Source organism: Ictalurus punctatus, chromosome 2 (assembly GCF_001660625.3).
Source record: "Ictalurus punctatus breed USDA103 chromosome 2, Coco_2.0, whole genome shotgun sequence".
NCBI lineage: Eukaryota > Metazoa > Chordata > Actinopteri > Siluriformes > Ictaluridae > Ictalurus > Ictalurus punctatus.
This window is the reverse complement of record NC_030417.2, coordinates 24041841-24055136: the sequence shown is the minus strand read 5'-3', so window position 1 is coordinate 24055136 and position 13296 is coordinate 24041841. Positions and strand designations below refer to the sequence as shown.

Genomic DNA, 13296 nt, shown 5'->3' with positions numbered 1-13296 from the left:
CCAGACTCCTTTGCAACCCTGCATAAGATAAGTGGTACAGAAAATGGATGGATGAATAATAATAATAACAAACATTCAAAATATGAAATGAATGGAGTGCTTGTCCTCTAATCAGCTGACACTGTACACTGTTTTCAACTCTCGGGCAGTAGACATTATCTGAGAGTGCTCTTTTGCCCAGACTATTTGCTATGAGAGAGGCCTAATGTCAGGAGACCAGCTGTGTTTAGAGGGCTGAGAAGCACAAGACACAGTTACATGATAAGTATGAACAAGCATGCTAAGAAGTGTCATTCATTTCCTGAATGCCTCTCATTACTGTCTTAGTAACACCTTGGAAACATGTAATGATACTTATAGAGATACATATTGGCTATTTTTAGAGTAGTTGCTCCTGAAAACATAGTGTAAATAAGAAAGGGGAACCGAAACAGGCTGAGTGTTTTAGCAGAAACTGGACTAAAGAGAATCAGGTAGTTAACACTGAAAAGCCAATATTCCATCTACCCACCACGGGAAAGTTTGACTCTTTTTTAGACAGTCAAACAGGACTTTCCATGTCTGAGACGTAAGCACAGCACAGTGACCCATAGAGCACAGACACCACTGACCAAGCACCACACACTTTCTACTTCGACAGCTGTTGTAATTCTGGCAGCTTGTGTTTTTGGCAAGGACCGTGTCAAAATCTAAACATGGTGTGAAGGTGTGAAGGTGCACGTGTTTGGTGACCCTGCATAATTTAAACTCTGAGATGTCCATTCTAAAATAGATATACACACAAATATTTACCGCAACCATGAGGCCAAGTTACTGAATGCAGTGAGTAACCTGCTTACCAAGCATGTAAGTAAGGCAAACAGTGAGGTGTAGTATTTCCGAGACTTGCTGATTAACATTTATGTACTGTAAGTTAATCATTTGCATGTAACAAACGTGTGACATTCAGCATGGGAATAAGGAAGGCATGTTATCAGGATTATACAAAGCAGTTCACGTAAGCAGAGTTTGTCACAGGAACCAGCTGTGCTGCTTCAGGGAAGAACTACCCCTTTCTGTCAGTTGGTTGATTCTCTGCTGTAACATATTATTAACTCATTATTAACGATGCTATACGGTATGTAGAATTTAATGGTTATTTGTTCTTTGTGGTTGTCATTCTTTAGAAAAAAACAAGCTAAACCTTTCATATGCAAACATTTAACTTGACCTTTTAGCATCTGCCATGGCATTTGTAACAAAATGCAACAATAAAAATGTATCTTTAATAAAAACCAACCAGGGCAACTTAATAGCAACTTTTACCATTCCTACTGATGTCAATTTGTGACTCTCATTTGACATTTGCAGGTGACTGTGGCACACAAAGTTTAAAAAAAACAAAACAAAACAAAAAAAAAAAACAATGCACATCACTGATAGTTGATAATAGAAATAAATCACATTTTTTGAATATGAACTGGTTTAGATAGATGATGGTCAAACAGATATCAGTTCAAAAGTTTGCCTCTCCCTTCCTGCTTTAGTCTGACTAGCGGCTATTTAGTTGGTAGACCATCTTGGCCAGTTGGTAGTAAAGTGGTGGCAAAAAGTATATGAATTACCATTACTAATGCGATTTTTATTAAGTTTAACAATACCACAACAGTAATACAAGTTGCCTGCTGGACTAGTGGCTAGCATGTGGTGCTCTCATCACCACAGCCTGGGTTTGATTCCTGGTCAGGGATCCGACCTCAGCCACTGAAGTGTTGCATGAGCCAGTGCCCACTCAGTGCCACTCCCAAGCCTGGAAAATTGGGAGGGTTGTGTCAGGAAGGGCATCCGGCGTAAAACTTGTGCCAGAATCAATATGCGGATGGGTGATCGACAGTTGGTAATTTGTTTTTTATTTTTTATTTTTATTTATTATTATTATTTTTTTAAACCAGTTTGGCCAGCTCTGCCTGTGTTGTGGCAGCTGTAGCTGGTTTTGACCAAGTTGGATTTTCAGCAGTCCTGTATGTGATAATATCATATGTAATGAACATCTAATAAAATATATGCCTGTTTCTTTTGCCTTTATAACTCTATCCAGTGTCTTTCATATCCTGTGAACAACTTTAACTTTGTCAGATTCTTCAACTGAGGCGCTGTGTTAAACCCCTTATTCATTTTTTTATGTTTATTTGTTTATTTATTTACTTACTTACTTCCATTTTGGATTATTGTCTTGTTGTAGGACAAGCCCACGTTTCATTGTTAACTTCTCGGAATTCTGTTTTTGTTGAGTCATTAAAATAATTAGATGTAGGGCTACATTTTCCTATGTATACAACTTTGTTTATATTTCTAATTTGTATTAGCAACTAAATTGGGTTTGTGATTACCCAACCATATCGTTTCCATGTTACCAACGCACCGCGTGTTTATTTTTTTGGTTCAGAAAAAACAATCGCACACATATAAACTTCCTGTAAAAGAGCTGCCTTCTCATAGGAGGAACGAGACAGAGAGAGAGAGGGAGGGACAGGGAGGGAGGAGGACGAGCGCCCGCAAATACCAGGAATTGCGCATTAAAAGAACTTACTGACAGTCTGAGTTTACAGGAACTCGCGGGGCGGGGCGTGTACACATGTGCGGGGCGTGTGCATAGGGGGCGGGGCTTCACACTAGTGTATATAGAGATCCACCGGCGCTTCAGCTCACTACAACAGCAGGTTAAAAGAGATTCAATTCTGTTCTCAGAGGAAAGTCAGAGTCACGAAGGATTTTACTCAGCGGTCCGGGCAGCCTGTAGAGTGCTACAGACTACACTCACTCTTCGGATATAATTCAATACTAAGGACCATTACAGGTAAGATTTAGAAGGAATTGAATTCATTTATTTCCGAAATATATTTAACAGAGCATACGTTTGTATGAACTGAAGTAGCGGTGAAGTCTTAACAAACTGTCGAATTGTCTAGAAGTTCCCCTATGTATTTTTTGAAACGTAATAATGCTAAATATTTCAAATAATTAACTGTTTAAGTCACATACAGGCATGTATGTGTATGAACGGTCATGTTTACAGTTTATTGTACTGGAAACACCTATTAAAAATAACCTTGGGTTATATTCCTAACTGATTCCCTTCTTAAACATTGACCCCATTATTATGATGATGATGAGGAGGAGGAGGAGGAGGAGTAAGCGGTAGAAGATGGATGGATGGATGGATGGATGGATGATGATGATGATTATTATTGTGTTACCTTGATCCTCATTTATCTATGTAATAGTAGTAGTGTCTCTGATCCATCAGACCTCTCCATCTAAGCGTAACAACTTTACTGTTGTCTTGAGTAGTCTGTTATTCCCTGTTTCACACCCTGCTTGAGATACCTCACCAAAATATCCATAATATGCTGTCTGTCCTCTTACTTTGCCTTACTGTATGGTTGTAACACATCTCTCCTCCTTCTCCGTAGGTACCTCTCCATCTGACGTTTATTCCAGATTATATGTGTGTATAGCACCATGGTCACACACAGCAAGTTTGACACAGCAATGAGCAGCTGCGCCATCACTCCTCACTGCTACAGGACATTCAGCTCCAAGCTGCAGTACCAGCTGGTGCAGCAGGCATGGTGTCGACTCCAGCAGAGTGGCTTCTACTGGGCCTCGATTAGCGGAAAGGAGGCAGGTGCTATGTTGGCACAAGAGCCAAGTGGTACTTTCCTGATCCGTGACAGCGCAGACCGGCGGCACTTCTTCACGCTGAGCGTCAAGACATCATCGGGCACCAAGAATGTCCGTGTGCAGTGTGACAACCGCTCTTTTTTCCTGCAGACAGATCCAGAGGGTGAGCGGACAGCACCGCGGTTTGACTGTGTGCTCAAGCTTGTACACCACTATATGAACTCACCGAAACAGCCCAAGGACAACTCGCGAAGTGCATGCTACATCTTCACAGGAGGGGAGAAGGTTCCTCTGGAACTGTGCAGACCCTACTCCTGCAACATGTCCTCATTGCAGCACCTGTGCAGAAAGACGGTCAATGGCCACATGGATATCTTGGCCAAGAGGGATGAGCTGCCTCAGCCTCTAAAGGACTTTCTGCAGGAGTATGATGCTCCAATTTAAATGACAAGTACAAGTGACGTGATGTAGTCGCACTGATTATCAAGGATTTGAGTAGAGCAGCTATGAGAATGGAAATGAGGGAATGGAATGACCAGTGTGGTGTGGGCTTACTGCCATCAAGCACATGGGAGAAGGTCAAGAAGATCGAGAATGACTGAAGTGATGAACGTAAACAAGCTAGGCGTAGATAGACTAGGTCAACAGGAGACTGAACTCCGAAAGGTGAAACTCTGCAAACTCATCTAACTTCTGGGAGCAGAGATTTGGTGTGTAACTAGTTGGTTTGAGTTTTGGATTAGTCAACACAAACCAAGAGTGCTGCTATTTGTCATGTTGGGAGAGACAGACCACCTGAACTCCCTCGGACACTCTTATTTGCACAATAAATTAACATCAAGACAGTGGTCCACTGTTTAATACTTTCAGCAACTGCAAGCCAGGAGAGAAGTTTGAGAAATCAAGAGGAAAAAAGCACTGTAATGTTGAGGTTTTTATTTATTTTTTTTTTTTTTACTTACATCATTGAGTAATCTTTGTAGAGAGTGTATTTTGTAGAACGTGAGAAGGCAGTAGTAGAAAGTGCTTGCTTATGAATGTGTTTAGATGGAGAAACTTAACTGTTTTAAATGGGCCAGTGTCCACATTCATATTATTCTTGTACTTGTTTACATTGTTTACATGTGTGAAGATTTTTTTTTAAATCTGCTGTTGTTTTAATGCCATGTTTGTTAATGTGACTCCATATTAATGCTTGAAAAAAAATACATTGAAACAGCAACAAAAGTAAGCAGACTGAAAATACTTTGCACATATTTATATTTCTAAGCAATTTCAGTAAGTTATATTAAAGAGCACTATTTTTCTACAAATTGATTCCTTCTGTTTTTTTGTGGTGACTCCTTCAGCTTCACAAATGATACTAGTGGTGCTAACACTGCTAACAATGACTGAAAGTTAGATTAGGCAAATAAAATGTGATTATTATTATTATTATTATTATTATTATTATTATTATTATTATTATTATATGGATTCAATTTTTAAGATATCCAAGTACCATTGTCTCTCACACACATTGACACAGTAACATATTTGTGTAATTATTTAGACTTTTGATCTCAAAGCAACCCATCCTGTCAGGATGAATCAGAGTGTTGATTCAGAGATATTCACTGCTAAAAGTGGGAATTTGCCCCCCCCCCCAGCATTTCCAGTAAGACTTTAACTAGAATGAGTAAGACTGTCTTTGTCCACACAATATTATCATCGCTGTATCATACAATAAAATGACTTTAAAAATAACATTGAAAAATGCATCATTGAAAAGTAGGAAATAAACGGAATGGGTTTATACTTCATGACTTACTTAATTTGCACCTGTGTGACTGCTGGTCCATGGGATGTGTGATAAAACAGTACAATTAACTATGACAGCATTTGGCATTCTTGCTATCATCAGTAACATTTAAAGGATATTGTTAGTTATTTTTTTTGCTTTTATAATACTTGTTGCTATACCTTTGTATTTAATGAGACACTTAAATATGACCTGCACTTCTACTTTCCCACTCTTCAACCTGTTGTCAATGACTTAAAAAAAGGCTTGTCTATGGCCACACCCCACAATCAGAGCCCTAAAAATGTCTCACAGGCTGACATGGCACACACCCATTGCCTGTTTGTATAGTGTGTACAGTACACACATAATGATTTCAAATGAAGAGAGCTGGGAAGGGGCGTGTTCTAGAAAGGATTAGTGCTGCTGCCGCTGTGTGCTTGTTAGCCTTAGGCGGGTGTTCCTCGTCTCTGTGTTGAAGTGGTTTGTATGAGGAGGTCTGGCATGTCTGCTGGGAAACCAGTTAAGGCTTACTCTGATAAACAGTCAAAGCTGCTTTGTGGTCTACACAATATGAATAGAATATAGCTGCCATTTCCCCCACTCACTCATGGCCTGGGACTGTAAGTGGCTAAGAGCCCTTACATCTGTGTTTTAAAAGATGTATACAGTCTGAAAGGTATCGATAATCCCCTTTTTATATAGGATGTTCCCCAAAAAGTGACGTCAATGTACTGAGATTCATCAGTGTAAGCACACATTTTTAGAAGTTGCTAATAATTCTAGCTGTATAAGCCTATTACAAATAAAATTCCACCAAACTCCACAGTTTTTTCTTGCTAAATTACTGAAAAGTCATTTTCATGAGATGATTACTCACTTTTTTGCACATTAATTTCAATAACCCCATGGAAATTTATGTATGGGCTGTTTCATGGCAGCAGGAGTGAGCAGACCTTGTATCACTTCCTCTGCATTTACGTTGCACACACTGTTCTCTTCCTGTTGCTCAGGGGTATTACAGGAAACCAAAAAAAGAGAAGAAAATCAGCCTGTTTCAAAACACATGTGAACTATGAGTCCTTTTGATACTAGTAAGCAGGTGTAAAAAACAAAAACCAGAAGAAAAAAAAAAACGGCTCACCCGAAAACCAGAACCGATTTGCAAAATGTAAGAAGTGTAAAATTGTTACTGCCAACTACTTCCTGTCAACTAGAATTGTTAGACTTGCTTTTGATCTTGTTCTCGTCTGTCCCGTGTGGCACAACAGAGAGGAATGTGACTACCTTGCTGTGAACAGGTATTCCCGTTACAGCATAGCTTCTCAGAAGAACCACACAAGACTCAGCAACCAGTCAGTCAACAATAGCTTATTTCAACTTGTCCTACCTTCCAGAAATATAGACTTACTGTACCTTCACATCTGTATACTTCCTTAATCCTAGCCCTTAATTATTGTTATTATAAACGTCCTTAATGGTAGGTATGCTATAATATATATTTTGTTAATTTAATTTATATATATATATATATATATATATATATATATATATATATATATATATATATATATATATATATATTTCTCATTTATGCAATTCAACAGCGAGAGCGATAGTCAAAGTCTCCAGAAGAACTGTTGATGCTTCTGCATGATGCTCAATAAAACTTACAGCTCATTGCTTTATAAAACTTATAAAACTGTTTTTATTTATATTTTTATTTTTTGTCACACCAAATATTGCCTTTTTTTTAATGGAGAAACATTAATAATAATAAAAAAAATATTATTTGAAGGCATCTTTGCTCCACAGCATTTCTTTGCATGTGCCTAAATCTTTTGCACAGTACTGCATGTATATATATATATGTTTGTTGTTAGATCGTGTGCTGTGGTGGACAGTAGGCTAACTTTTCAGTTATTTCAGTTAACTTGGTGAAGTGATATGGATCTGTAATGTGGTCAAGACCTGCCTGGAACTACTTTAGCTGTGCATTAACTGAAAAATAATTGCACATCTTAAAACGTCTGTGTGTGTGTGTAATATGTATATACTCATCAAAAAAAGAAATGTCCTCTCACATTCAATTGCTTTTATTTCCATCAAATTTCTTAACATGTAAATATTTGTATTAAAATTAACAGCTGCTTTAAGCACCAGATTTATTAGTTCTTGCTGTGAGATGTTACTCCACTGTTCCACCAAGGCATTTGCAAGTTCCCGATCATGTCTGGGGGACACGTTTACATGTAATTTTCCACTGCAAGGATGATCAGCTGTCCTTTCTGTCTCCTTATAGCACTGTCTTATATATCTTACATTATGGACATTCCAGTTTATTGCTCTGGCCAATGTGCAATACTCATGCCTCCCTGCAGCAGGCCTATGGCATGTTCACGCAAGTGAGCAGGCACACTAGGCATTTTCTGGTGTTTTTCAGAGTCAGGAGAAAGGTCTCTTTAGTGTCCTAAGTTGCTGTAACTGTGACCTTAATTGCCTAACTGTTCGTGTCTTAAGGACTGTTCCACAGGAGCATGTGCAATAATTGTTTATTGTTCATTGAACAAGCATGAAAAACATTGTTTAAACCCTTTCCAATAAAGATCTGTAAAGCTTATTTGGATTTTACAAACATCTTTAAAATACAGTCTCATGAAAAAGAGATGTTTTTTATATACATTACTGTGCAAACGTTTTAGGCACATGCAAAGAAATGCTGTAGAGAAAAGATGCCTTCAAAATAATGAAATTAAATGTTTCTCCATTAAAAAAATACTCTAAAGTGCAGTAACAGTAATAAATGAAACAAAGGCAATATTTGGTGTGACGACCTTTTGCTTAAAAAAAAAAAAAAAAGAAAAGAAAAAAAGTAGTCTCAGGTAGAATTAGTGCAGTTTTATAAAGAAATAAGCTATAAGTTTTATTGCGCATCTTTTAGAACCAGCCACGGTTCTTCTGGAGACTTCTTATTTTTGCAGCAAAATCCGGTAGCTTTCATTGTGTTTTTTTGTCTGAAAAGTGTCTCATCACTTAATATGCTGGTTTCTTTAATGACATACAAACGTTTTTCTGAAAATAAAATTTTGTGATGGAAATCTAAAATGTGTTTTTACTGATGTGTTTTAAATGATTGGAAACCATGAAATAAAAATCTATAATAAAGTGTGTACTAAAAAAAAAAAATAGGGTGCCTAAGACTTTTGCACGGTGCTGTGTACACAATGGGTCTTGAATTTTTCACATACTGCTAAGTTTTAATAGCTAGTGAAAAATAGTTTGCACTGCTCAAGCTATGTGAAAAGAAAATGTCACTATATAAATTTGACCACCCCTAAAATGGGCCACACTATTGTCAATGCATAAGAGCACGCAGTAGGCTAAATGCAGGAAATACATATCCAGTTTTGCACTCAATCGGCAATCTAGATAGCACAGGAGATACCGTAAGTGTTCGAAAGACACTTTTTCTTGTAAAATAAATGTCATAATCTAAATATAGTTGTATCTCAAGCATAAATGTCCTACACAATTAATGATTAGTGTTCTGTTCATGTACTGTTTTAAGGATACAGCACAGTGGTTCACTGCATTACACAAAATGCAGATGTGTAATTTGCACCTTGTTCAGGTGGTTCAGGTGGTCTAGGCCCGATTGAAGATTCAGGACTTTCCCTTCATTGGAATCATTTCTGAATTAACTAACTTGCTACTTGAGTAGTTTTCTAAGTGGATACTTTATTACTCTTACTCAAGTAATTATTAACATTAATACATTTACTGTTGCTTCAGTAATTATTTTTATAAGTAGTTCTACTTGTACTTAAGTAAAGTTTTTGGCTACCCACCTCTGTATATATACACACAGTAGAGCTGTAGATTTCTAGATTTGGTATAGGACAAGAGTGAATCAAAAATATGGATTCCAGTGGATTTAAAAAAAAAGTCCAATGTTCCATTCTTTGACTTCTGAGTTTAAAGGGATCAGTGGCACAACAGTGCCTCCAGACTGTTCCTCAGTATCTATTAATCAACTACACTAAAATTCCTTGGTAAATGTCTCATGCATAAAATTCCAGAGAAGTACAAACATGATTGCACAAATAATGTCTTTCTCCTCTCTCTCCTTCTCTCTCTCTCTCTCTCTCTCTCTCTCTCTCTCTCTCTCTCTCTCTCTCTCTCTCTCTCTCTCTCTCTCTCTCTCTCTCACTCACACACACACACACACACACACACACACACACACACACACACACACACACACACACACACACACACACACACACTCCCTCCCTCCTTGTCCCTCTTTCTGTTTATCTCTCTCTGTGTCACTCACACGGTTTCCTCTCTTTCGTTCCCCTCCTCCCTCTCACCCTCTGCCAATTTATGTGACCTTTGTTTAACTGTTCTATATAAATACACGCCTCCTGATTCTCTTTCTCTTCTGAAGAAGTGCCACATTTACACTGGTAATGTTGCAGATGTCCTAAATGAAGACAAGTGATGTAAACAACATTGCTCCACCTTTACAAAAACCACTTCCAGTGGAACAGATTCAATCAGATTTTTCTTGCAGTGTATCTGAATTCGTGTCCAAGCGTACAAGCATGCTGAACAATATAGCTGAAGACTCTTTTAGCAGGATCTAAGTGATTTCATGACACAAACTTGTCCCAATAGATTAACATGCTGCAGGGATACTTGCCGTCAAGAACTCATGTCCGCCATTTTAAAGCATTTCTCGGAAGCTTATCTCGTTTTAGTGATAAGAGTGTTGCGATAAAAACATATGTAGTAACCTGACAAATCTGCAGTAGAAAACAGTTAATCATAATGTAGGAATTCCCCTCCTCTGATGTGTGGCCTGTCATCATATTTGTCATATGAATGTGTCTCCACATATGATTATAGAAATTACACAAGTTTTTCACAAGGGGAAGGGCAGCAAGACATGAGATATGTGTAAATTTCACTGTACCAGTCTTAAACCACTGACAGGCAGAAGCTGTCTCAGTCAGATGAACACACACACATGCTATACAGTATACAGTATATACAGTTTGAGATACTAATTTAGCAAACTGAATTTAAACTACCTACCAGTTTAAATTCAGAAATGCCTCAGTGAAACAGCCCAATCCCACTGCCACTCCTACACTGCATACACACATGCCCATGCAAACATTCATCTTTACTAACCACTTTATCCTGGTCAGGATTGTAGTGGATCTAGAGTCTATCCCAGGAACCCTGGACACAAAACAGGAATATATCCTGGATGGGAAGTCATTCCATCAGAAGGCACCATTAAAACACACATTTACACATACGGACAAAAACATCACCAATATACCTACTAGTTTGTTTTTGGGAGGTGGAAAGAAACAAGAGAACCTGGAGGAAACCTATGTGGACCTGTGACTTTGCAAACATTTACGCTCCAGTTCCCTCTACTGATGTCTTCAGTGTAAAACATCTCTCAGCCCTAGTGAAACACATCAATCCAAAGTGAGATCATAGCTCTCAAAAGCTGTGAATAAATATTCATTCATACATTTTCAGTAAATGCTTCATCATGGTTGTGGTGAATTATGAGACAATCCCAGGAACAATGGGTGTGAGGAGAGAATACACCCTGGATGGGATGCCGGGTTGTCACAGGGCAACATGCACTAGCATGCACAAGCACGCACACGCACACACACACACACGCAAACAAAAAAAATCTAAGGGGGTTTAGTATAACCAATGCACCTGCCTGCTCTTGGGAGAACGGATTTGACCCACACAGACACAGGGAGAACATGTAAAACAATAACTGAAGCTCAAGATTGAGCTGGGGTCCCTGCAGCTGTGAGGCCGCAACGCTACCCCAGCACCACCATGTTGCTCTTATGCTGCATATAATCTGGATTTTAAATTATATGATGGTCAGCAGACCCCCTCAACCTCTATCATCCTGTTAGGTTTATATGAAATTCTATGGAATATTATTGATGCTTTCGTTTATGACTCAATTTTAGATAAGATATTGACTATATTAAGACTTGTAATGTATCATCATTAGTAAATTCAGTGGAAAGGGCTTTCCCAGAAGTCAGGTGGTGTGGGTTTTGCATTGCTCTCATTGCTGACCATGGTTAATAGGATTGACATATGTATGTATGTATGTATGTATGTATATATATACATACAGTATCTCACAAAAGTGAGTACACCCCTCACATTTTTGTAAATATTTGATTATATCTTTTAATGTGACAACACTGAAGAAAGGACACTTTGCTACAATGTAAAGTAGTGAGTGTACAGCTTGTGTAACAGTGTAAATTTGCTGTCCCCTCAAAATAACTCAACACACAGCCATTTATGTCTAAACCGCTGGCAACAAAAGTGAGTACACCCCTAAGTGAAAATGTGCAAATGGGGCCCAATTAGCCATTTTCCCTCCCCGGTGTCATGTGACTTGTCAGTGTTACAAGGTCTCAGGTGTGAATGGGGAGCAGGTGTGTTAAATTTGGTGTCATCGCTCTCACACTCCCTCATACTGGTTACTAGAAGTTCAACATGACACCTCATGGCAAATAACTCTCTGAGTATATACTTACAACATTGTATTTACAAATGGGATGTCATTGAATTATTTGATTGGGGAACCTGCAAGAATATTTTCAAATACTTTTGTTAAAAGGATTTCACTTTGCAGATGATCAAAACAGTGTAACTCTTTTTTTGTTGTACCTTTGTTTGTTAATAAGTGTGATAAAGTAAAAAAAAAACAAAAAAACAAACAATATTTCAAGGTACATGGCAGATATCATTATCCATACTGCTAGAACATATCATTAATGTTACAACCATTATTTTATCATAGTACACCTCCAAACCAGAAGCCTAAATCATATTCCTACTTGTTAGGCATGAAATGCATGTACATGCAGGAACACTAAGACGATACTTTACAAACAGCTCTAAAAAAAAAATAAAAAAATAAAAAGCTACCAGCACCCATTACATACAGTGTTCAGTACAGTCAGTTATAATTCCGTGGAATGTTCTGTAGCACCATTATTAAAAGCCTTATCAAATAGATCGTACATGTAAAATGGATGTTCTCTCTTTCAAATGAATTGTGCTGTTCAAAAGAAATACACAGTTATGATTCATGTGTGAACACTGGGAACACCAGTACGACAGTACAGGGTGTTGGCTTCCACTTTCAGATTCACCACTCATCTCAATGCATAAGAAGGCATAGGGATTTCCAGTGTATTTTTGGAAAGACACATGGGCCCAGCAAAGGCTTTTGCAGGAACTCCCTGGTAACTACAGCATACTAATTGTTAGGCAGTTAAAGTATATGTACATTTTTTTGTATGGCTATTTTCTTGTTATTTTAAAATATTTTTGTAATAAAGATTTGGTTTACAAAAACAACAGCAGTTACATTATGTTACATTGAGTTGCCACTTTGTTAGATCTTCCTTCCAGTCACACTCACTGGCTATTCAATTCAATTCAATTGCAATTTTATTTCTCCTGCATCATTCCACTGTAAGTGTGCCGCACAAGTCCTGTAAAGTGAAGCCATAACGTTTTGATCGCCCCCCAGGTGGCTGGATGCAGTATAGATCATAAACCCTGCCCTCTACATGTAATCTAATAGGATGTGAGACAAACTAAACAATCAAATTACATTTTAAATGAATTTTTTCCAAAGATGATTTCTGTCATTTTAGGTAGTTTTTATCATGCAGATATAAGTTCAAGTGTTGTTTTAAAAAAAAAATAAGTTTGATTTTAGCTAGTTATTTGATGCTATAAAATGGGTGTGACATCATGATTGACAGTTG

General features: G+C 37.9%; 1 protein-coding gene across 1 annotated transcript; it reads left to right on the top strand.

The window, feature by feature from the left end:
• Positions 1–2695: 2695 nt before the first annotated feature.
• socs3a (suppressor of cytokine signaling 3a) lies at positions 2696–4567 on the top strand. The gene is given in 2 exon segments (NM_001201254.1): positions 2696–2836; positions 3453–4567. A coding segment is annotated over 1 exon segment (606 nt). The 5' UTR covers positions 2696–2836; positions 3453–3501; the 3' UTR covers positions 4108–4567.
• Positions 4568–13296: the final 8729 nt, after the last annotated feature.